Here is a 25,826-nt window from a genome sequence, read left to right on the forward strand (position 1 = left end):
GAAATGCAGGAACAGACAGACAGACACTTATATATATATATATATATATATATATATATATATATATATATATATATATATATATATATATATATATATATATATATATATATATATATATAAAACGCCTTACTTGTAACACCATAAAGTGTACAAGGCATCATTTTAGCAAAAGTCTGTGTTTATATTAATACATAAAGAGTGCATCTTCACGCTTAAAAATTCCCCAAATTGTGATCATGGCACCTACAGTACTGTAGATACCAAATACAAAATACTTTTCACAGCTTGAATATTATTGTAATATCCACTTTCCAAATGCCAAATAAATTTAACTTAATGCTCAATGGGCAAACATGAATTCATAGATATTAGATATAAAATACACAACTAATATATGGGGCATCAGTTAGTTGAATAAAAAAAAATCATTGCTTGTCTTTTAACACTGAGTTCAGAACTAGTCGTCACATCCACATGGTGTATCAGATCTTGGCTCAGGGTAAATAGACATTGTATTTTCAAAATTAAAGAAACACATTCTGAACTTAAGTTTATATATTTCAGGTAAAAGAATACCTTATTGACTCCGCATACCAATCAAGGGAAGGTGGAACTGGTGTTGCTATGTGTCTGGAAAAAAGCCAGAGAGAGGCATTTCAGTTATTTCACATAAAAACACCAACTGCAACTTCCCTTGATTGGTATACTGTACCATGAGAGTATTTATTCTATGTTGAAAAGGATGAAATATACCTTAGAAATGTATTATAGTCTATTGGCTGAGGGGTCCTGTGTTCATATTGGCGTACCCAAATTTCTCTATAAATTCCTTCAGGGGAAACATAACCCCAGGATAGACTTCCTAGACCGTGGAAACTGTCATTTAACAACGTTGGTGTATCATATTGTTTAAAAAGAAACTAAGCAACATGGAGATCATAAAAAAGCTTTTTATGCTTCGATTGTCATTAAATATTTCTGAATGGTATTTTTACTGAAGAACTAAAGTGAAGTCTAGACAGTAATTATTGTAACAACTTCATCCAACTGGTGTTGTTACTGAAAGCTCTGACCACAGCAGATGGAGAGGGAAATTGGCAACCTTACCTTTACGAGTATACAGTACTGTACAAGTTATCCTTCCACTGTTTGTTGCCTTTTACAGAAGGAATTATCTACGATGTTGTTCTTATATATACTGAGGATATGAGGAAGCTATTGGGGCGGATATGTATCGAAACAAACAAACAGACAACCGCTCACAGAAAATTAATGCAGGTAACATTGGCACTTGTCGAAGATATAAACTTGTGGCACAGTAAGAAATAATATACCATGAGATGTTTGCAGGTAGTAACTTACACAAGGAGCCAAACACATCTACACCAAAGAGAACATTGAGGTGACAGTGAACCACTTCAACAAAGCTAAGACACATAATGATAATCAAATGGTGGACAGTTTAATCACAGCAGCTTGGGAGAATCCTTTTAATGTCTTCTCAGAACGAGATATCAAAACTGCACAACATTCTAACATAAGAAACCTTACCCAAAGAAGTTAGAACCAAACCTCATAGTTTGAAGGAAGCTCTCTCAACCAAGTATGGCATACATGAATGTGTGCTCGTCCGAGTGTCCTACAGCCACATCAACTGAAACACTTAGAGATGAATTTCAATGCCAAGAACAACAATCACATCAACAATAACACTCATATTAACAATAACACTCTACTGTCTAATGCCACCATAAAAATTGTGACCAAGTCTCAGGTTGCTGATCTGACTTTCTGCCTCATTTAAACACAATTGCAGGGTCTCAATTGTTTTTCTTACATCGACAGCACAACATATATATCGTTATTCACTCATGATTTGTTTAATTTTTTCCATCTCTATATTTATTTCTGGTTATTTTTTGCCCCCTCCCCCCTCCCTCAGCAAGCCCCGATGTGGGTCAGTGACCTGTGCCCGGGTGGGCTAATCCCCGTAAAAAAAATCGCCAATAACACTCATGCCAAAATAACATTCATGTTGTTCCCTCTCTCTTCCTTGTGGTCACGGTTCAACGCACAGTAAGGACTGTGCAGCTTATCAGTATGCCACGGGGGTGTTTCACAGAGAGAGCTTTGTGTTCCATGAGTATGGTGGCCACACCTCGCTTGGCTCAGCCATAAACGCCAGACTCTCCTCCACAAGCGAACGCCTAACACTATAGGATAGCAACCAATGGGGTGTGGCAAAAAAAAACATATATGACGTAAGAACCCCCATTGAATAGATAGATAGATAGATAGATAGATAGATAGATAGATAGATACACAGATAAATAATTGCTATACAAGTCCACATAGCTTTAGCATATATAAAGGGAATGGAAGTCCCCAGTGTTCCAGGTAACATGAAAAATTAGACCAAGGATAACCTAATAAAGTTGACATATTCTTATTTCAGAGTTTCATAACTGTGATTATAATTAGTTAAGAACATAAGAACATAACACTGGAGGAAGCTGCAGCGGGCCTATTGGCCCATACTGGGCAGTCCCGTTTACACCTAACCCCTATTGCTCATATAAGCATCCAACCTATGTTTGAAACTATTCAGCGAATTCGAGTTAATGATGATGTTTGGTAACTTGTTCCATTCATCCACTACTCTGTTTCCAAACCAATGTTTACCTATTTCACGCCTAAATCTAAATTTGTCTAATTTAAAACCATTGTTACGAGTCCGCTCCCGGTTGGATAGTTTGAGTACCTTTGTAATGTCCCCTTTGTTTAGCCCTGCCTTCCACTTATACACCTCTATCAGGTCGCCCCTCGCTCTACGTCTCTCAAGGGAGTGCAAATTAAGATGCTTTAACCTATCTCTATACTCAAGATTCCTAATGCCCGGGATTAGTCTTGTCATTCTCCTCTGAATTCTTTCCAAGGATTCTATATCCATTCTGTAATACGGTGACCAGAACTGAACTGCGTAATCCAGGTGTGGTCTCACAAGAGCAAGATACAGTTTTAGGATGACCTCGCTAGTCTTGTAACTAACACTCCTTTGTATGAACCCAAGTACTTTATTAGCCTTGTTACGAGCAAAAACACATTGTTTACTTGGCTTTAGGTTCCTACTTATCATTACTCCTAAATCTCTCTCGCAGTCAGATTTCTCTATGGCATCGTTGTTCATCTGGTATCTGGTTTCCCTGTTTACATCTCCTATACTGAGTACTTTACATTTGTCCACGTTGAATTTCATCTGCCATTTTTCAGACCATTCGAAAAATTTGTTTAGATCTTCCTGTAGTTTTGTGGAGTCCTCGTCAGATTTAATAACAAGTCCTATTTTAGTGTCATCAGCAAAATTTGCTTATGTTGCTGTCTATGCCGATATCTATGTCGTTTATGTATATAATAAATAATAATGGTCCAAGTACTGAGCCTTGGGGAACTCCACTTGTGACGTTGCTCCAATGGGACTTAGTGCCATTAATGCTCACTCGCTGTTTCCTGTCCTGTAACCACGCCCTAATCCATTTAAGGGTATTACCTTTGATGCCATGTACTTCTACCTTTCTAATTAGTCTTTCGTGGGGGATTCTGTCGAAGGCTTTGCTAAAGTCGAGATATACCACATCATAATTGTGCCCCTCGTCCACCGATTCGAAAACTGATGAAAAGAATGTTAATAGATTAGTTAGACATGAACGTCCGCTTGTGAAGCCATGCTGGGAATCATTGATCAATCGGTGCTTCTCCAGGTGATTTCGAATAGAGTTTGAAATGATTGCTTCCAGTTATTTGCCTACTACTGATGTTAGACTGATTGGGCGGTAGTTAGAGGATAGTGATCTATCCCCCTTCTTGAAAATCGGTATTACATTCGCTATCCTCCAGGATTCTGGTACTACACCTGTTTTTAAGGACATGTTAAACAACTTTGCTAAGGGCATACTAAGCTCTTCCTTACATTCCTTTAATACTCTGGCAAATATCTCATCGGGACCAGGTGACTTATTAGGCTTTAGTTTGTCTATTTGCTTACTAACATCGTTACTAGTCACTACTATCTCGCTTAATTTGTTTTCTTCACTATCTCTGAATAAAGTCGGTGCCCCGGGTATCATGTTTAAATTTTCGGTGGTGAAAACTGTTGAAAAATATTTATTCAAATTATTGCTCATTTCTCTGTCGTTATCAGTGAGCTCACCGGTGTCTGACCGTATTGGTCCAATCTTTTCTCGTGTTTTAGTTTGATACATTTGGTAAAATCCTTTGGGGTTTGTCTTCGCCTCCCTTGCTAGCCTTACCTCATTATTCCTCTTGGCTTTCCTTATCTCGGTTTTAACCCTACTCGCCAATACCCTATAATAATCCCGGAGGTGAATTTCGCCACGATTTATCCTTCTACCTATAGCCTTCCTTTGGCCAATGATGCTCTTTAAATAATTATTTAGCCATTTAGGGTCATTGTTGTCTGATCTGAGTTTTTTGTATGGTATGTTCTGCCTTTGTGCATTAACTAACTCACTATTTAAATTGTCGTGGAACTCGGCAATCTCAGATCTCGTTATCTGGTCGGTGTCATCTGTCAGGTTCACGGCCAAGCGCGACACCCCCTCTCTAAGCTGCCTTTTTAAACTGCCAAAGTTTGCCCTTCTGAAATCTGGTACTTTAGTGGAATTTTCCTTACGTCTGCCCTGTCTTAATTAAAACAAATAAACAAGTAATCATAAATCTCATTATCGTAAAAAAACGCCACTTTCCTACCTATGTGATCACTGGCCTACTGCTTGTGTTTAGCGTGTTGTTGTACTTCTGCTTCAGTGATATTAAACCTTGTCACCTTACTTTCAGGTCCGACTCGGGCGGTAGTGGTGGCTGAGAGGGGCGTGGCCGACCTGCCCTGTAACCTGACCTCTCCACTCTCCGCTGACCCAGCCCTTCTCGTCCTCTGGTACAAACAAGGGGTCACCAAGCCCATCTACAGGTATGAAGTGAATCTCTTTAGCCGGTTAAAGTCATCATTTACTAAGAATTTTATACACAATATGAAGAATGTGTTAGAAACGAATTTGTTATTGTTATTGTTTTCCTTTGTAACTGGGTAGATCTAACTGACTTATATCGCCCAAATTAACTTAAAAGTCACAGATCAGTTTTACAACGGGGAAAATACTTGCTTTGAACTTTCGAGAGAGTCTTTGAATGATCTGTGGTGGCTGAAAGCCTCAACACGATCAAGTACACGTTAGAAGACAAGTGGGTACACATAAGAATACATGAGCTACAAGGGTGTAGTGGTGACTCAGCGTGCCTCTCTACCCTCCACCGTGCCTCTTGTCTGGTCAAGCTCATCCATGGTCATGAAGAAATTCATTCAGAATTGCCTTAGAGAAATAGCATGAGCACAATTCTGACTCTTCCCGACAGCGAGTGACTAAATCATTACCTGAGTGATCAACTAATTAACTGACTGATATATAATCCTCCTCACCTTGTCGAGATAGATGTCATATATTAATATCATGATATTTTGTTTTCATCTCATCCATATTAATATTGTTGTAGTTCCTGGTCAGTGTCTCTCACTGTCTCGAGCTGGAGGTGAACACGACCTCTCAGTCAAGGAATTCCTGAAACTTCATTACTCCACCTGTTAATTATCCCTCTTCGTTAAAGCATCATTTTACATATAGGAATAAGTAAAGGTGTCTCTGAGTATAATATCCCCAGTGTGAAGCGTCGTTAGTATCTACACACATGACCCAAACCTCATGTTAGTACTGATGGCGTTAAATGCCTCATAACTTGTGCAAAGAAAAAAACACATTTGCATTTCGTTTTACTTCTCACGGACTACAAGACAATATGACGTACAGTTTAAAACTAAAAAAAATTCTTATCGCAATACGCAGTAAGTGCTGTTTTTAGGGGCTATATTTCATCAGTGTGGCCAACAGTTATAATAAATATACCTGTAGCAATATATCCAGTGAGAGAACCAATGTGTTCAAAATGGTGTTTGTGTTTAGAGGCACGGAAAGATTGTTAAAGGAAGCAACTTTGTTTTGACTATCCTTACTCACTCCACAGTTTATCTTCTTTCTCCCTCTCTCTCTTTCTCTTTCTGTTACTGTGCAGAAAAATACTTATCTCCCAACTCGCTATTCTAAATTACTCTTAAATCTTCCTAAATTTGGCAACACACTTAAGGTTAAATCGATTCTTCCGGTGTTGCAAGGCCAGTCTTCTCTCTCCCTTTCTCTCCCCTTTCTTCTTGTATTCTCTTTCTCTTCTATTTCTCCCTTACACTATCCCTCTCTCCCTTTCTTCTCCATTACATTCTCTGTCTCTCTTTTTCCTCCCTTACATTCTCTTTATCTCTTCTTTCTCCCTTACACTTTCTCTCTTCCTCTCTTTTACACTCTTTCTTTCTATCATCCCTCCCTCTCTCTGTCTCACTCTCTATTTCTCAGTTTATCTCTCTCAGTCATGCACGAACCTTCATCCGAGTCATGCATGTTCAGGCTCTCTACTGAAACAATGTCCGTTCTTATTTCTTTGTTCCCTGTCCCTCCTGCCTGGGATGGTTCACACGCCTCTTGTCCCTCCTGCCTGGGATGGTTCACACTCCTCTTGTGTCTCCTGCCTGGGATGGTTCACACACCTTTCGTCTCTCCTGCCTGGGATGGTTCACACACCTTTCGTCTCTCCTGCCTGGGATGGTTCACACTCCGCTTGTCTCTCCTGCCTGGATGGTTCACACTCCACTTGCTCTCCTTCCTGGGATGGTTCATACCCACTTGCTCTCTCCTGCCTGGGATGGTTCACACCCACTTGCCTCTCCTTCCTGGGATGGTTCATACCCGCTTGTCTCCTGTCTGGGATGGTTCACACTCCACTTGCCTCCTCCTGCCTGGGATGGTTCATACTCCGCTTGCCCTCCTGCCTGGGATGGTTCACACTCCACTTGCCTCCTTCCTGGGATGGTTCATACCCGCTTGTCTCTCCTGCCTGGGATGGTTCACACACACCTTTGTCTCTCCTGCCTGGGATGGTTCATACTCCACTCTGCCTCCTTCCTGGGATGGTTCATACCCGCTTGTCTCTCCTGCCTGGGATGGTTCACACTCCACTTGCCTCCTGCCTGGGATGGTTCTACTCCACTTGCCTCTCCTGCCTGGGATGGTTCATACTCCACTTGCCCTCCTGCCTGGGATGGTTCACACTCCACTTGCCTCTCCTTCCTGGGATGGTTCACACACCTCTTATCTCCTGCCTGGATGGTTCACACACCCACTTGTCTCTCCTGCCTGGGATGGTTCACACCCACTTCTCCCTGCCTGGGATGGTCTACACCCACCTGTCTCCTGCCTGGGATGGTTCATACTTGTCTCCTGCCTGGGATGGTCTACACCCACTTGTCTCCTGCCTGGGATGGTTCACACCCACTTGTCTCTCCTGCCTGGGATGGTTCACACCCACTTGCCTCTCCTGCCTGGGATGGTCTATACTCCGCTTGTCTCTCCTGCCTGGGATGGTTCACACTCCACTTGCTCTCCTGCCTGGGATGGTTCATACCCGGCTTGTCTCTCCTGCCTGGGATGGTTCACACTCCACTTGTCTCTCCTGCCTGGGATGGTTCATACTCCGCTTGTCTCTCCTGCCTGGGATGGTTCATACCCACTTGTCTCTCCTGCCTGGGATGGTTGTCTTGCCTCCTGCCTGGGATGGTTCACACTTGTCTCCTGCCTGGGATGGTTCATACTCCTGCTGGGATGGTTCACACTCCACTTGCCTCCTGCCTGGGATGGTTCACACACCTCTTGTCTCTCCTGCCTGGGATGGTTTACACACCTTTCGTCTCTCCTGCCTGGGATGGTTTACACACCTTTCGTCTCTCCTGCCTGGTATAGTTCACATACCTCTTGTCTCTCCTGCCTGGGATGGTTCACACACCTCTTGTCTCTCCTGCCTGGGATGGTTCATACACCTTTTGTCTATCCTGCCATGGTTCACACACCTCTTGTCTCTCCTGCCTGGGATGGTTCATACTCCGCTTGTCTCTCCTGCCTGGGATGGTTCACACTCCACTTGCCTCTCCTTCCTGGGATGGTTCACACTCCACTTGCCTCTCCTTCCTGGGATGGTTAATAACTACTTTCTACATTAGTTCGCCCCAGATGTGTGGGCTTTGTTATTTTTAATGATAAAAACCTACTCACCTGTTATATATGCCGCGAGTCGCGGCGTAATGGTATAGGGGAGAAATGGTTCCTCGTATATACAACTCACTACCTGTGTGGTCGGTACACAGTGTAAGAATTGGACCGAACCCTTAAAAAAAAAAAGGAGACAATCTCAACACCCAACCTGTCTACCCGTTTGTACCGACCTATATACCCATCATAGCCTGGCGGTCGCTGTATCTTGGAAAAATTTACCAACTTCAGAAAAGGCAAACTCGATTACCCGAACTAACAAGCTACCTGCCTAACAACCTACCCATCCACCATTCAGACGGGCTGTATCCTGTTCTCTGCTATTCTTGGTCGTTTTTAAAGTTGGGGTCAATTTTATTCTGGTCAACCGACACTATACAAAGGTTCTAGTTGTAGAGTGTGAAGACTTCGTTAATACTACACCTCAGCAACCAACAGTGTGTACGCGAACCGTCATCTGCTGAAATGTTCCCAGCCACCCAGCAACAACAACCGCCGTCTCCTACGCCGCCGTCCCACTTGCCGCCGCCGCCGTCGTCGTCGCCACCACAGCATCTCAACGCACATAGGTACCCACACCATCTTTGCTCCGACACTCACACACACACACACACACACGACATGCATTCGTATCCATACCAACACGAAGTCCACCACCAACCACCCCAGCTCCATAGGATGGTTTCATAACCGCCTTAAGAGACTTGTATCAACACATTTCTCCAGACAGGCAACAATGACGTCCTCCACCACCTTACTGTAATGCATCATCCCCTTGCTCGTTGTCAGCCAGTACAGAAATATCTACAAGTCCCGGCGCGACAGAGAGGCTGCAGTCAGTACCTCCCACCACCATCCTCATGCTTCAACTTGTTTCCAGAACACTAGCTGACGCCACCGCGGGAACCAATCACATTTTAGAATCGAAAGTCACGCTGCCACAAGCTCCACTCAATGCGAGGTTTTATAAGACAATTCACAGATAAGGAGCGTCAGAATTCAACAGATTTCCTCAGCTCGACTTCTAGCACTCTCTTTTACACATGTCAACCTGTGGTGGACCTCTCCAGCGCATCTCGTCTCATCATGTCCAGCTAACTTACGCTAAGTTTCTCATGTGTTCTTATTCTTTTAGGTCTACGGACGTGTCAGCCTTAGATACAGGCTTAGTGTAACAAGTGTGTCCTACCTGTGAACCTTCCAGTGATTTTATATATATATATATATATATATATATATATATATATATATATATATATATATATATATATATATATATATATATATATATATTAGGACACGACACGTCTGAGGCCATCACAGTGTTCAGACTTTTTCTCTTGTATCAGTAATTTTTACTTTTAACTTTTTATATGACTTTTTTGTTGTATTTATTTATTTGTAGATATTAATATTAAGTATAGTCATAAGAAATTTACTACATGTTTAACTACCCATCGTAAATGGTTTATTCTGAGCCTAGTAATTTTATTACATTCATTATATTTCTAAAAAATTATCTGGATCACAACTATATTTGTTCACGAGAGGAATTTATCTAGTTATTTTAAATCCGAGTCCACACATTGGGACGCAGGGCAGCACAGAACAGGCACAGGCCTGTGTCGGGCTGCGCAACGCAGTGTTTGAAACATATTTCTGCTCCACGCCTGCACGTGTCCGTCAGTACAATGTCGTCCTCCGAAGAACTCATAGAGGCTGTACGGAGTGAAAGAGTCTTGTATAACACAAGGCATTGTGATTACATGAAGGGCAAACTGAAGGATGAGATATGGGAACGTATAGCTGAAGCTCTCCAATATAAAGACAAAAATCGTTCCTAAATCTTGCATCAGAGAATTCTGATGTTAAGGCAAATTCTCCGTGTGTACTTCTTTTCTCCGCATACTTACTTCTCCACACTGACTTATTTCCTTTGCTGCTGTCATATAGTAGCATTAAATGTTCCATTTCGGTATTCGAGTCGAATTCTGAATTCATATCTAAATAATATTGTAAACTAGCCATGGGCAGCACAGCAGAGAGAGTACCACTCACAACGACAGAGTACTTCTCAATGTGCGCACCACACCTACAAGTATGCTGCCCTGTGCTTTGCTATGCTGTGCTGCCCTGCCCTGCCCTGTGTCTGCTCTGCTCTGCACTGCCCTGCCTCTCAATGTGCGACTAGGCTTACGCTTTGGCGATCAAACACCGGAACTTGCTTGAAAACAATGTCTCATTACAACATGTTATCAAGAAGACCACTGTTCTCACTTCCTGCGCCCCGACACCCCTAGCATCACCCGTTGCCACCACCGCCACCTCTAACAACGGTGCTGTCGATGGAGGACATGTACAGTACCACAGTTGGAAACTACTGGCACATCTGAGGATTTGTTAGTTGCCTCAAGCTGTATGACATCGAAAATTACACACCAAGTACCTACATCAATAACGGTCGCCGACACAGCCACCAGTAAGTATTTAACTCCTTACCAGTCTCAACAACGACAAAAACAGTCATCATCAACATCGTGTCGCTTGTGTTGCCACTGCCCCTGATATAATTGGATACCATCCCGAACAAGCTCAGATTTGCCCCGCGAAGGAGGCTAGTGTATTGGGCACTCATTTGCATCCTGTGCAAGGCGAAGCGCAAAAGCGTTTGCAGCCCCAACAGGAAAGCATACGGAGTTCATGCTTGCCCTCATGGCACGCAAGTGCCTGAAGAACCATGGGTTTTGTCAGGAAGTTACATATAGCGACAGGATGATGGGTGTGTGGGGGGAAAATTCCCGAACAATTCATCTGTTTATCGTAAAGCGTGTCAGGTGTTGGTAACAGCTGGGGATCTTTTAGGAGGAGGTCATTGGGCAAGTGAGGATGTAGTGAGAGAGGGTGTGAGAGTCGGGTTGGCCACAATGTTTACAACAAGTGCAACCAGGCTCAGGGATGCCAATGTATTCCCATAGGTTGTTGTATCCTAGGCGCAGTCTCATATACACAATCTGTTGAGACCGAGTCAGAGGTTGTTCATCGAATGCCTCTCGTTGTGCGAAGTGTATGCGAGATTTGAGACGATTGAAGGAGAGGGCTAGGGTGGCTTCAATGTCCTCTTCTTGTGTCACTTCTTTTGCAAGCCGACCAACCGTGTCACAGGCAGTTATTCTTATATGTGACAGGATCCGGATAAACTTGACACGGATGTCATCAGTTTGCTTTAGCCCGGCAAAGGAGGCTAGGTTGTAATGAGCGGCAGGAGAGGAGCACTTGAGCCTCACTATTGTAGAATTGTTGTCGCTGCTGATAAGGTGGTTCCGGTGTTCAGTGCGGGCATAGGTTGCGCCCTCATGAATGCCCGCGAGGATGGCTATGCTCTCAGTGTCACTGGAGGAGGCCCAATCATAGACCCTGATTTTCCTGCGGGCCTGGCGCTCAGGGATCCACACGACTACCCCAGCGCCGCCCAGCGTGGTAACTTTAATCGCTTTTAGAGCGATTATGGGAGAGTAAGACCAGTCATGTTGAACTCAAACGTTATAATTTGGTCAAACCTGTTGAATACAATTCTTTCTTAGTATTTCAAATAATAAATCACATGTAGGTAATCATATATAAATGTCCAATTGCCATATTTCCATGTTGTCACAACGATAAGCAATACAATGGACCAGTCTACCTAAGTAAACTTAAGTATAAGTTTAACTTACATGTTGAAGGTCTCAAACTGAATAGGTTATGTGTTCGCCCTATGGTGGCAGCAACAAGAGTGTTGGAGCCGCTCGCCTCAGCCCTGCCTTGGCTAACACATGTTGCTGAGTCTGGCGTTTTATATACCAACTAGTCCTCCCCGCTACCACACAGCACCATACTACTCCTTGTCTCTGTAACTCCACTAACTAGATACTTTATATACGGGCAGACACGCCCAATAAACATGACATAACTTACAACTTAACATACTATTTGTTTAAGGGTTATCCTACTCATTACTGCTTGAGGTAACAGTAACAGACCCATCACAGTAGACAAGGAGAGGAGGGTGGGAGGTCTTGAGAGAGAAGGCGGCATCGTAAATCTGCTCAAAGCAGTTAAGTTTGAGTATATATCGTAGCTGGATGGATTTACGACCAGGGAAGGTGTGGACAACCACATGAACACTAGGGGAACTCCACGGCGGTAGAGGCGGATGAGTGTACCCAGGGGAGAGAGATCAGGGCGGTGTAGAAGTGATAATGGAGGATGTCAGCAGCAGCGTGGCCGGGCCAGTGTCAAGAGGGGGGGGGGTGTTATGATGTGAGTGCAGTGTGTGCGACAGGGAGTCAATTGCTCACTGAGAAAAAGTTTGACACCAAGGATGGCATTGAGGGCAGTAATTCGATCGCATGACTTCAAATGTGGTGGTCGTGGGGCAGCCGAGGATGTGTTTCATCGCTCTGTTTTGGATTTTCTGTCTGCTTTGTTTCTCGCGCTGGGAGGCAACAACAAAGACAGGAGAGGCATAATCTATGGAGACTCTGATGATGGCAATGTACATGAGACGTAGGACCCTGGCAGAGGTTCCTTTGAGGTCATGGGCGAGGGACTGGAGGGGTCTCGTTCGTTGGAGGCACTGGGAGATGACGTGGGCAGCGACAGCGGAGGTGGTGGCTCTGGTAGTGGCATGCACGGATAAACCCAGGTACCTGTAGGTGTGTACTTGTTTGATGTCTTGTCTTTGCAGCGCCAGCGTGGTCTGACGCCAGGGGTGCGAGATGAACTTGGTTTTAGTGCGTAAAATGACAAGCCTGAGTGTGTGACAGGTCCGGGCGAATGTGAAGAGCATAGGTTGTTCATGTTGCATGGTAGTTATTTGGAGAAGATCGTCAAGAGTGCGCTCAGTAAAAGTGTAGTTGAGGTAGCAAATTGAGTTTATGAGAACGTTAAAGAGAGCAGGGCTGAAGACATCACCCTGAGGCGTGACCAGATCAAGGGTCCTGATCCTAGAGTAGTGGTCCTGGAAACGGACACGAGCCTGTCGATGAGAGAGGTAGTCAGCAACCCATATGAGGAGTTTGCCCTTCACATACATGAGAGTGAGGCATTCAAAGATCACTTCACGGTTGGCTTTATCAAATGCACCCTAGAAGTCGAGGAAGAAGTAGCTTTTGGCTGAGGTGTTCATCGTCTACCGTTGAAGCCGGAGGTTAATCTTGAGAAGTCTCATTGACATTTGATGTTATGGTGATGTAAGAATGTGTGCATGTGTGTGTTTTAACCTTACAGTGTATTATAGTTGGTCTTTGGTATCTTACTTACTGATGCGCTCTTCTAACTCTTTTTTTAGAAAGTTGCATCGCTCACAACATACGGGCGTTGTCTGTAATGTTGGAGACGACGCAAACCTCCACCCCAAGTAAGTTGCATCGTCTATCTGTGCATCATTTTAGGGAGTGTTAACGGTAGTGGAGCGTTGAAAAATTGCTGTTATGCTTTATTAAAAAAAAAAAAAGTGGAAGGTAGTTATAATTTTTCTCTGTCTGTTACAGAAGCACCACCAACCACCCTCAACTCTTCTGTTGCTGGTAATGGAGTAGGAACTACTACTGTGCTATCCACTGTAAGTCTAGGTTCAGCCCAGGCATCGTCTCTCTGCATGTGTTGTGTATAGTTGATATATGCAGTGAAAACGTTACAATCTTAAAAACTCGGTGGTTGGAGATCTATACTCTACTTGTTTGGTGTTTTTCTTGGTTTCAGATATTCTGGCTAGAGTGGTGGAGTTTGCTGAGATGGATGTGGCGTCCAAGACGATGACGCCCCGACCACCAAATGCTAGGGACGCATCACGTCACCCTCAACCAACAAGCTCAACGCTTCTTCTAATATCCCCATCACCCACCGATATTCATAGCTGTAGTGTCAACGATAAGGTAATGTGCACGTCTGTTAATAGTAGTAGCTCACTAAACACACCTGTTGAACTGTCTTCCGCCACTACTCCAACTCTTGCTCCCGCTCCTTCTAGTTCTTCCACCCTTTCTTTATCTATTGAGGGAAAAGGGGGGTAGTATTGCTATGAGACGTCAGCGTTAACCAGGATTATGACCTACACAATAACAGAACCAACAGTAACAGTAGCAAGAGCAGTAGCAGCTACAGCGGCGAAGCCCAACCAGAAATCTCCAGGAGGTTTGCGAACGATATATACTCGTCTGTTGCTGAGAATAGATCGTGACAGGCCTTGGAAGCGCTCAAGTACATCTAAAATCTGGAAGTGAAACCCTTGGCAGGAAGTGTGACACCATTGTCGTTCAGCAAATCAACAACATGTACCGTCGCTCACACTCGGTGTTATGTACTAACATAAAAGCTGTCTTCAATAAATAAGCACATTCGAGATTGGGGGTGCCCAAACGAAACCTAGTTCGCGTCATGTGAGTGGTACCAAAGCAAATCCAACACCCTACTAACATCGGAGGGGGGTGTTGGTGGTGTTGCTGAGTCCACCGATGTGTTAACTGACGTGGAAGCTGACTCAAACCAATTAGTGTGTGTGTACAACCAAATATTGGACATCTTGGTCCTTACAACATTGGATATGGGTGGATTCTCACCAAAACCAACAGACCACAATATCCCCTCACCTGCAGAAGATGAGGGGGTGAAAAAGTAGACGAGAGGGGAAAGGCGGTAATGGAGGGCGACAAGAGAGTAAAGGTTGAATCTAGTGACTATGGATATCAATGGTGGGTAATCAACGCTACGGACGCGACTCCAGAGGATGACATTCCAACTGACTGAGACAAATTGGTTGAAACCGCTACCAGTGCTGTTGGTGTATGCCCTGTTGGTGAGATGTTCATCGAAACTGACGGTAGACATGCTATCCCTTCCAAGAATGCAACACTTAGCCCCCCCCCCCCCAAAAAAAAAAGGTTCACACAAGAAAGTCAGGCACAAAAATAAGTCTAAGTCCCCAAACTATGAAGCATTAATAGCAGTGACGATGATGATACTTCATTTACTGTTTCTAAGCGCCGCCTCAAGAAACCAAAGGCCTATGATAGAAACGCTTCAGTGCCCTCGAAGGATCTTCATCGGCAAGTGATAACGATGAAGAAGCTCAACAACCCAAGAAACAATCATCGCCACCATCTCTTCCAAAAGCTGGACGCCTTTCTGATAAACCAGACAAATTAGACGAGGAACATAAGAACACACCACAGAAACTCACACGAGAAGATGACGAGGAAACAACAAGTGATCGTAAGAGGCGGTGTACGCTCGACGACACCACAAACTAAAAAAAAAATGCTCAGTGGTATCAAATGTGGCCGATGGGATGCCCAACTTTATCACTTTTCCTATAATTAATGACAAGTTCGTTCCAGCGAAAAGAATTAATACTGATACTGTTGAAGAAGACCATGTTAGGGATGTTACAAATTACTACAAACACTTACCATCAAACACTCAAACCTCGATTACGACTGTGTTGCAAACGACTATTGTTCCCGCCAACAACACGACCGTCACAACTACCGGTACCAGACAATACCAGAGTAAAAAGATGATACTATAAGAAGACTCGTCGAATGAAACTCTATCAAGGCGACGAGTTGGAGACACGTAAAGTGTTCACCTCTACTACAACAACAAACATGGCCAAGATATTCAACCCTACAGACAACCACGTGATTTTAATATCCGCGAAACATCTACCGACGAAACACTCTCCAAATCTACTATAAACGCCGGCGCCCCAATGAACATGTAGACAGACACAGATATAATAAAGACCATTCAAACCGAGTCCTGGTTCATGACCGACCCACTTAACCTACCTTCCTCCCAACTCTCTCACCAATATGGTTTCCGTCACAAAATTCATAATGCTACTACTATTATCACTCTTGCATATTACATAGAATATAATAGTAGCCGAACAAACTCGTTCGGTTGAGATGTGTAACAAACTTGACTAAGATGTGTAACAAACTTGACTAAGATGTGTAACAAACTTGACTGAGATGTGTAACTCTACAATAGTCCTCCCGAAGAGTTTATAACTTTGCTGCCACTACTGCTGCTTTGCTGTAGCCTGTCATTAATGTTCGACGTGAACTAAGAAGTTGTTGAACGATGTGTACATACATAACCAGACTAAATAATGTGGATGTTATACTCTGCTACAGTTTTTGACATAATAAAACTCAATGAAGCTACATGCTTTTTGTACATATACCTCGACACCTGCACAATGATGAAGTTTCTTAAGTTCTGGGCAGCTTTATGCCGCTGGGGCGACCATTTTCAATTTCTTTAAACTTTGAATACAGGGAGACGACCCCGACTGCTAAATTTGGGGCCATTTTATGTCCAATGCTAAAAAAAAAGTTTATATTAAGGACATATTTTATACAAGAATCTCATAAGCATCGGTGACTGGACATAACCCCTTCAGGTACTAACTAATAGAGTTGAATCGGCTGCACTGATGATGATGATGATGGAATACCAAAAATGAAGGTTGAAATGAAGGACCAGCAGGCTCTCTAATTTAGCTTTCATATTTGTTGTATTGAACTCCTGTTGTATAGTGGTGATGGATCCAAATATTGACACTGAAACAGTTTATTTAGCCAGAAAAATACAAATACAGAGTTGACAATAATATCAATATTGACATGGCTGAGCCAAATGAGAGCCTGAGCTCTCTTAGTGGCACCTGATATATACTGTTCATCAACATCAAGGAATTTTTATATTACATTTAGTATCATCTGGATTAGTACACGTAACAGGTGTTACCAACACCTCATCCCTCCCTGACCAAATATCCCCCCCCCCCTCTTGGAGACAGGCCTGGCACTTGACATTATTAGGGACCTGCCACGCTTTACCATATACAGATAAATTGTACCGGGAATTTCCCCCCCCCCCACACCCATCATCCTGTCACTATATGTAACTTCCTGACAAAACCCATGGTTCTTCAGGCACTTGCGTGCCATGAGTCATGAAGGCAAGCATAAACTCTGTATGTTTCTCTGTTGGGGCTGTAAACGTTTGTGCCCTTCGCCTTGCACAGGAAGCAAGGGGTGCCCAATAAACTAGCCCCTTCGCGGGGCAAATTTTGATGGCATAGTCTCGTTCAAGATTCTTCGAACACTGCTGGAGACAGCTGGTAACTCATGGCCGTTTGTTTACTATAGTATGTACGTAGTATAATATAATACGAAACAGCAAAGCCCAACCATAAAATTAAGCAACGGGGAACTAAGTAACCAATCACCAATCACTTTTACATTTATTCATAAATTTTACTACTTACTATATAGTAAACAAATGGCCTTGAGTTGCCAGCTGTCTCCAGCAGTGTTCGAAGAATGTTGAACGAGAATATACATAAAAAGTACAAGTATAAAAGTAAGTGTTACAAAAATACTAATACTTGGACAATAGATATTTTTTAAGAGATGATTCAATGGGAGCGTAGTCTCTGATCTGATGGGTGGGGGTAAGTTGTTCCACACCTTCACACAGTGATATTTTATGGAGGTCTGGGACTGAGTGGAGCACATGGGGGATGGTCTTTGTAGGTTTGGGTGTCTTAAGCTGTGCCTCTGGTTATTTCAGAACTGAAAATAATTACTCTCAATCAAGTGATTAACTGATTTATAAACAAATAGAGCACAGCAGTAAGTGTTAATATTCTCAAATTTTAATATTTTTAATTTAGTTTGTGTGATCAGCTTATTTTAAGTATTGTAGGTCATTGTATGCACAACTTTCTTCTGGGTAGTGACCAGGGGTTGCGTTATAGTGGTGCCGGAGGCCCAGCCATAGTGTGTGACAGTGTATCGTCTGCAAATAAAATGCATTTTATGAGTGAGATGGAGAGGACTATTATCATTTATTTACAACAAGAACAGTATTGGGCAGAAAATGGAGGCTTGAGGGACGCCATACAAAATAGGCGAGGAGTCAAATTAGTGACTGTTACAGTAGACATACTGCTTCCTGTTAGACAGATAAGAGGTAAACGAATTGTGGGATAAGTCACTAACGTCGCAATGTTCGAGCTTTGACAAGGGGATGGTATGGTCGACAGTATCAAAGGCCTTTGAGAGGTACAAGAATATTTTGACTGTGAACTGACTGTCATCAAAATAATTCAAGATGCCATTAGTAAAGGACAGCAGGGCACTCTCAGTTGACCTTCTAGCTCTAAATCCAAACTGCGAATCTATAAGGATGTTATAGTCACTGCAGAAGGAATTTAGTCTTTTACATACCAGGTTCTCCAGTATCTATCTTAAGGCTGGGAGGACTGATATGGGGCAGTAAGTTCTTGAAGAGACCTTTATAACCAGATTTTTTTATATGCTGGGTGAACAGTATCAATTTTCAGTTTATCCGGATAGACACCACTGATGAAGGAGGAGTTACAAATGTGTAGAAGAACAACTTATTGTATTGTCTGTTTTACAGGTAGGCTCTAAATTCCTCATGGTGATCAGGGATGCTCTCTGCAAAATTTCTGCCAACACTGATAAAGTAATCATTGAAATGGTTGGTAATGAGGAAGGGTTCCGTTACAACTGAATCATTTGTCATAAAAGTAGAGTTGGTTGCACTGTTATTGTGTCATCGACATAAAAGAACTGAGGAAAATACGAAGTTGATGGCTGTTGCTGTTGTGGATCTACACCATTAAGACTTCATCCCTCAAAGAAGGAAAAAATGACTAAGGTGGAGCATTTTCTACCGATACATAGGTGAGATTACAGGTTAGTAGATGTCTTCAACCATAATGACGTTAACAGGTAGTAATTGTGCGCTCAGCAACGATACTTTAACTTTGTTGTTGTTGATTAAGGTATTCTTTATATCGTATATTTTCGGCCAGAATTTTTATTTCTCTGTTGGCCGACACCTGTCTGTTGTGACAGCAAAGTTTTCTCCAACTCGGCAATTCTCTTTAACTTTTAATCTTCTTCCAAGTACTTGCGTTTGGCTTGACGTTATTCTGACGCCTCCTTTTTTCGCTTGATCTCCTGAACGTGCCCCGCTTGGCTACCGCCAGGGACTTAATTGTAGCCAGCTCGCATAAGGATTTTTGATACATTATACAAGATAGTTGGTTTCTAAGAGTCTGAAAAGTGATGGCCGTTATGTCGGCCACCAATTTACTGATTTCGATTCTTCTAGTTTTGTTGATGACACATATATCGTACGCTTAGTATGTAGTGTTTTTGGAGCCTCTTTGATGTCGAAATCCTTCAAAGATAGGGGACTAGCCACTTTGGGAGAAGCCAGGGCCTGGGTGCACTAACATATTTAAGTCACTTAATTCTCTGCTGGCGCACTTAACTCTATGCTAGCACACTTAAGTCTTCTGTTTCAGCTAAGACCATATGCACAATGCAAGTTAATTTCACTAGTCTGGGATCTTGGAAACTTAAGTCCACTACTGAGTTGTCTTAAGTGTGTAAACCGGCCCTACGTTCACTAGGGCAACACTACTTTTAGAATAGCGTGCAATATTTGGCGAATGTTGATCATATAATACAACGGAAAGGTATTTTAATTTCAATCTATCAATAAAAACTATCATATTTCATTATTTTTCTTTAAAATAAAGTTTTTACGCGTGGTGTATGCGTACCTCCGCCAACTTCCTTTGTTTACACAAAGTCGGAAAGGTGACTGTTACACCCCCTCCCCCCCCCCACACACACCACACTCCTATACTTGGTTCTAAAGGTAAGATAAATAATTCCAGAAAAAAATATTAAAGATAGAGCAGAATATAATTAATTTAAAGTAGAAAATAATAATAAATATAAATGCAGAATAAAGAAGAGCGTAAATAGATAAATATAAAATAAAGGGATAAATGAACCTCACTTGTGATTTTGTTGACTTGCAGCTAATATTATGCGGCTGTAGCACTGTGGTGGATGTGGTCTCTCGTGGGCGTTTAAGTGTAAGGCTATTGCATTACAAAGAGTAGGAGGGACTGCAAAGTGAGGGAAGTTGGTAGCGTAGCACAATAGTTATCCATTATAAATATGATCTCAAGGGGCAACTTCTAAATAACACTCCTAAGTACAGCTATTCATTAGTTAATTGATTGAACACGGGACACAGTAACAGTTCAATATATTGTCCTTACCAGATAATAACACCTATAGATATAAACCTGGCATGGATACACTTCCCACCACAGTATTCACCCTTGGGTCGCTCTGACAATGACTCACGTGTAACCTGTGGGAGGCTCAGCAGCTGGGACGTCTGACTGCAGGGCCTGGTACTGCTGGGTGGACTGGTCTTCCTCCCGATCCAGGACTCAGGCCTGCGTGTGACTCTATCTCCCCTGAGAATGAACAGTTGGCTCCTTTTATTCGGTTTTCCAGGTCCCCGTAGCCTATTTTCACAAACCGATCTTATCTACGTTAGTTTATGGTGGCATTTCCTGTTAACTGTAGGCCAGTTCGTGATACGACCCTTTCTGACTATTCGCTTGGAGGCAGCGTTTATTGGATTAACAGGCTCATAGCCGCTGTTTTCTCGTCATCACGAAGGCGAGAATTCCTTGTTCCTTCGTGTCTCTTGTTGGGTCAAATATTTATCCCGTTTCATTACTGTAGGTGGGTCAACATAGGTAGGTGTACACATTGTCCACTAGTTACTGCTATATGTGTTGTTGTTCTTCTGGGCTAGACAGCTTTGGTCTGAAAGACAATCATTATAGATGTGTAAGAGACGAAATACTTTAAACTCATATACAACGTTTCTGCAATTTAACAAAAAGGTAACCAATTCCAAGAGGTTACGCTATCATCAAATAGCTGTGTTTTTCGAGGAAGTACGATATGAGGTGAGTGATGAGGACAACAAAGCTGATGGAGTTAGCAGTTACATCTCGGGGGAAGACGAATGTCATCAGAGAGGTGATGTCGTAGCATCTGGTGCGACCAATACGTAATTACCCTCTCTATTTACTGGAAAGTGTATGACACAATAGTTGTTCTCACCACAGCACCACTAAAACGAATAGCGATGGTTCTCTATGTTACCACCACTATACATTGAGGACGGGTAAGTTTTTAGGGTATGTGTGGTAAACATAACTATGCATTTTCAGTGTGGTGGGTGGCTACGGGGTTTTCAACGACATGGCCACCCTGTTCACCGTAGAGCACATCAGTTGTTTGGACCATGACAAGAAAGATTACATGGCTACGAAAAAGCATAGTTTCAGTCCATCCCCCAAAAAGCAAATGACTAAACCTTACTGACGTGAAAGATATTCAGTAATATCATAAATAAAGAAAATTTAGAAACATTAAAAATAATGAGCTATTGTTGTAATATATTATGTATGAGCTCACCACACAAAATATATTGCAGGTTTTACTGCTTATTTAGACTCGTGTGTGTGTGTGTGTGTGTGTGTGTGTGTGTGTGTGTGTGTGTGCGCGCGCGCCATGGTGGTCTAGATGAGATCTTGAAGCACTGGAGCAATTAGTGTCATGAAAAAACTAATGGCCCTGTAGCCAAGAATCTTCATTATGACACATTCTACCAGTGTGTCAAATTTCACGCTTTTGTCACCAAAAATACATTTTATGCTCATTATAGTACAGTACCTGCTTCACTATAAGAACAACTTTATGTAAATGGTATACGTCGTACGTAACGTACTGTACATAAGGAACGATAGTATAGAGCGAAACTCCTCTCCAAATAGCATTATTCAGCGATCAGGAACCACAGCCACGAGCACGACCACCTGTGCTAGACTGGGCATAATAGTCCCTTCTCACGATGGCAGAATAACCAACGATCACCAGAAAAGAAGAGTCAGCTGAACTCCTGTTTCTCGAGTAGCGGGCTGCTGTACCCTTGTATTTAATTTAACTTCAATGTGTGATCTTATAATTACTTGATGTCTGTTGTTATCATAACTGCATTTAACTTCACGGTTCAACTTCTCTCCAGTGATAATTAGGATGAAGTCATGGAATTTACTTTTGTAAACTAATATAGACTTGTGTTTCATTTGTATATACAGTTATATATATTTTTAGGGAGTTCTAATGATGGTTACTGCAATAACCACAAACGTTAGCTAATAAAAAATACGTATCAAAGTGTTTATTTTTATCCCAGACTTGGTGTTACTGTGGACTATTAAACGACGCTTTCCAGGTAACATTTATATTGCTGGTATGTAAGGACGAACTCAGTAGACATTTTAACATCATTCGAGAGGAAGCAAACCCTGCTCACGACCCGTTACCGTGGGAGGGTAAAAATCGAAACTAGTGACGCTGTTCCTGTACATTAACGTAGTCACCGCTGGAAACTTATGGCATCGTTTTCTTTAACTGCGAAAAACCTTTTATGTTATTTCGCGAACCGTTACGAAAGCAACACTTGGTCAATGTTTGTGTAATCTGCACCAAAAATTTATTATGTGAACCTTGTCACATGATGATCAAACCCATAAAGTTTGTTGCAAATCGACAAACCCTATTCTCGAGTTATAGACAACAGGGAGACAGGGCCGAGAATAATACAGTTGCAAGCACTATATAATGGAAGAATACGAAGTACTCAAAGCAATCATATAATATTTCACCACTGATAGCAGGAGTAAGGTAGGTGTGGGTTACCTTACTCACAAGAGACAGAAGAACAATGTAGTACTTGATATGAAACTGTCTCGGACCTGATGGTGACGTGTGTACTTACGATGGGTATGAGTTTCAGGCAATCCAGGTATGTGTCCATCCAGGTCGACATCACTTGTTATAGTAGGTTGGTGTGTGTGTGTGTGTGTGTGTGTGTGTGTGTGTGTGTGTGTGTGTGTGTGTGTGTGTGTGTGTGTGTGTGTGTGTGTGTGTGTGTAGGGTAATGTGAAGCAACTGTAGGGTCGCTTGTACAGGAGTGAACCTGAGGAAGAAGGGGTAAATTAATCTGAAAGATCTAAGTACCATTTAGAAGTGGTTTGAAAAATAGATAAATTTGCCAAATTCAGCTCTGTATCTTCAAAACTTAAGCCGGTCATAGTATGTGTGTGTGTGTGTGTGTGTGTGTAAACAAGGGAGACTCACTCAAACTTGAGCGAGGTTGTCAGACGTTCACACCCTCCCAGACAGGTGGTAATGTTTTCTTAGCTCTTACACAAACTTTTTTTTCTCCTCAGTTACGACTTGAGAGAGGGTCTTGCTTCACACTGGAGGAGCCCGCACCATCTAGGCACCCGCGCTGTCTTCCACGCTTCCACCCATGTCCCTTTCCACGCCTCACCCACTGCTTCCCCAAACGCCAACTACGACACCTCCACCCTCAGCCACGCCTCTTATCTCAGGATCCGAGGGGTCTTGGGTAGAGACCGGGGCACCTACAAGTGCAGGGTCGACTTCCGTGCCAACCCCACACTCACGTTCACCACCAACCTCACCGTCATGGGTAAGTCACCTCTGCACTGTGATGAACAAATTGCTCCTGCACTATGATGAGTAAATCACCCTTGCACTGCCGTAAGTCACCAGCTTTGTGATGAGTAAGTCACCCCTGCACTGCCATGAGTAAGTCACCCCTGCACTGCCATGAGTAACTCAACCCTGCACTGTGATAAGTAAGTCACCCTTGCGCTGCCATGAGTAAGTTACATCCTTACTACGAAATTCACACTTATGAGTAAGTCGCAACTTATTCACCATCACTATCTGTCATCTTCGTTATGTATTCTCCTTCATTATCTTCGCTGTCATAGTGTTCCCTCAACCTCCCAGCGGTCGTCACCTTCATCACCACTATCATTGTCATCACCATCATCCACACACTTCCCCCAGAAACCAACGTGTCTCTCAGAAAGGTGAAATGTATTTTTTCTGACCTCGGACGTTATGTACTTGATGCTTCACAGATCATAGTCACGGAAACAGGTCAAGGTTCACAGAGAAGGCCAGATGTCAGAGGTCAAAGCTCACAGAGAGGAGTCAGAGGTCACTGGTCACAGAGAGGAGTCAGAGGTCACTGGTCACAGAGAGGAGCCAGAGGTCACAGGTCACAGAGAAGGGTCACAGGTCACAGAGAGGAGTCACAGGTCACAGAGAAGAGCCAGAGGTCACAGGTCACAGAGAAGAGTCAGGGGTCACAGGTCACAGAGGACAGATTCTATATCAGGTATAACTCCCTTCATAAATAAGTTCTATTGTTTTTGTTAAGTATAAATACCATCAATCTGCAGTCCGACACAGCGAGGGTGTTGGCGTACATGTGTGAAGGGATTGATGTTTTGTACGTGTCAGTGTATGACCTATTGTACTGTACGTGTCAGTGTGCATGGCATTTTGTTCTGTACGTGCCAGTGTGACATTTTGTACGTGTCAGTATGTGAGCTATTGTACTGTATCGTGTCACTGTGTGTATGTGACCTTTTGTACGTGTCAGTGTATGTGACCACTGTAGTGACGTGGTGTGTGGTACTGTACGTGTCAGTGTGTGTGACCTTTTGTACGTGTCAGTGTATGTGACCGTTTGTACTGTACGTGTCATGTTTTGTACGTGTCAGTGTATGACCTATTGTACTGTACGTGTCAGTGTGCATGGCATTTTGTTCTGTACGTGCCAGTGTGACATTTTGTACGTGTCAGTATGTGAGCTATTGTACTGTACGTGTCAGTGTGTGTGACCTTTTGTACGTGTCAGTGTATGTGACCGTTTGTACTGTACGTGTCAGTGTGTGTGACCTTTTGTACGTGTCAGTGTGTATGATCCTTTATACGTGTCAGTGAGAGTTCACATTGATAATGTTTTTGGCCAAAATTACAATTGCTACTCGATGTTAAGTCTGTTTTTAAAATATAAGCTTCACGCAGGATATTGTATTCCGTGACTTTTTCACTAGTGACAGTGTGTGTGTGTGTGTGTGTGTGTTTGTGTGTGTGTGTGTTTGTGTGTGTGTGTGTTTGTGTGTGTGTGTGTGTGTGTGTAACAGCACTACTTAACCCACCGACATGACTCAGGTTCCAGCAGAGTCGCTCCTCGCCCACCGAGTACAGCCAGTACTTTGCACCCATGACTCCTCTACTTCTTTACTTTATTTCTATATGGTATGTATAGAAATGTTACTAACAGACAAAATTTGAATAATTAAGAAGATAACCGATAAAAAGAAATAATGTATCGATTAGTTGATGATTGAAATAATAATTTAACTGAATGAAAGCTTTGCATCAAGCAGTAGGTGAATGGTCTTGACGCTTGACAAAGTAGTCACCGAGTGGCAACTGAGACGTTTACCGAATGTGAAGTTTACCGAGTTATTCAACTGATACTTGATTTATTATACGAAAGCTTTGACCATTGATAAGGTTTGTATTATGACACCAACAGCCATGGGTTTCCTATACCTTCACTATGTAAATTATACCTGAACTGTCAACTTATTCATGATGAATCAATAAAAACTTGAGTGACGATTTTACTGAATAAATATTTATCTATATAAGACTAATACAGTTGTATAAGTGTGTTATAAGAATAATACAGTTGTATAAGTGTGTTATAAGAATAATACAGTTGTATAAG

General features: G+C 42.6%; 1 protein-coding gene and 1 long non-coding RNA gene across 2 annotated transcripts in view; both read left to right on the top strand.

The window, feature by feature from the left end:
* Positions 1-477: 477 nt before the first annotated feature.
* Positions 478-25,826, top strand: part of LOC121871705 (nephrin-like) — a 100,747-nt gene continuing 75,398 nt past the window's right edge. The window contains exons 1-3 of the mRNA XM_042374117.1: positions 478-502; positions 4,858-4,990; positions 23,434-23,699. Of these exons, the coding sequence (XP_042230051.1) occupies positions 478-502; positions 4,858-4,990; positions 23,434-23,699 (424 nt within the window). The remainder of the gene's footprint in view (positions 503-4,857; positions 4,991-23,433; positions 23,700-25,826) is intronic.
* Positions 9,685-16,449, top strand: LOC121871791. The gene is made up of 4 exons (XR_006089948.1): positions 9,685-10,704; positions 13,555-13,623; positions 13,757-13,827; positions 13,968-16,449. It is a non-coding gene; the product is annotated as an uncharacterized LOC121871791 (long non-coding RNA).

This window comes from Homarus americanus, unplaced genomic scaffold (genome assembly GCF_018991925.1).
Source record: "Homarus americanus isolate GMGI-L3 unplaced genomic scaffold, GMGI_Hamer_2.0 scaffold39675, whole genome shotgun sequence".
Classification (NCBI taxonomy): Eukaryota; Metazoa; Arthropoda; class Malacostraca; order Decapoda; family Nephropidae; genus Homarus; species Homarus americanus.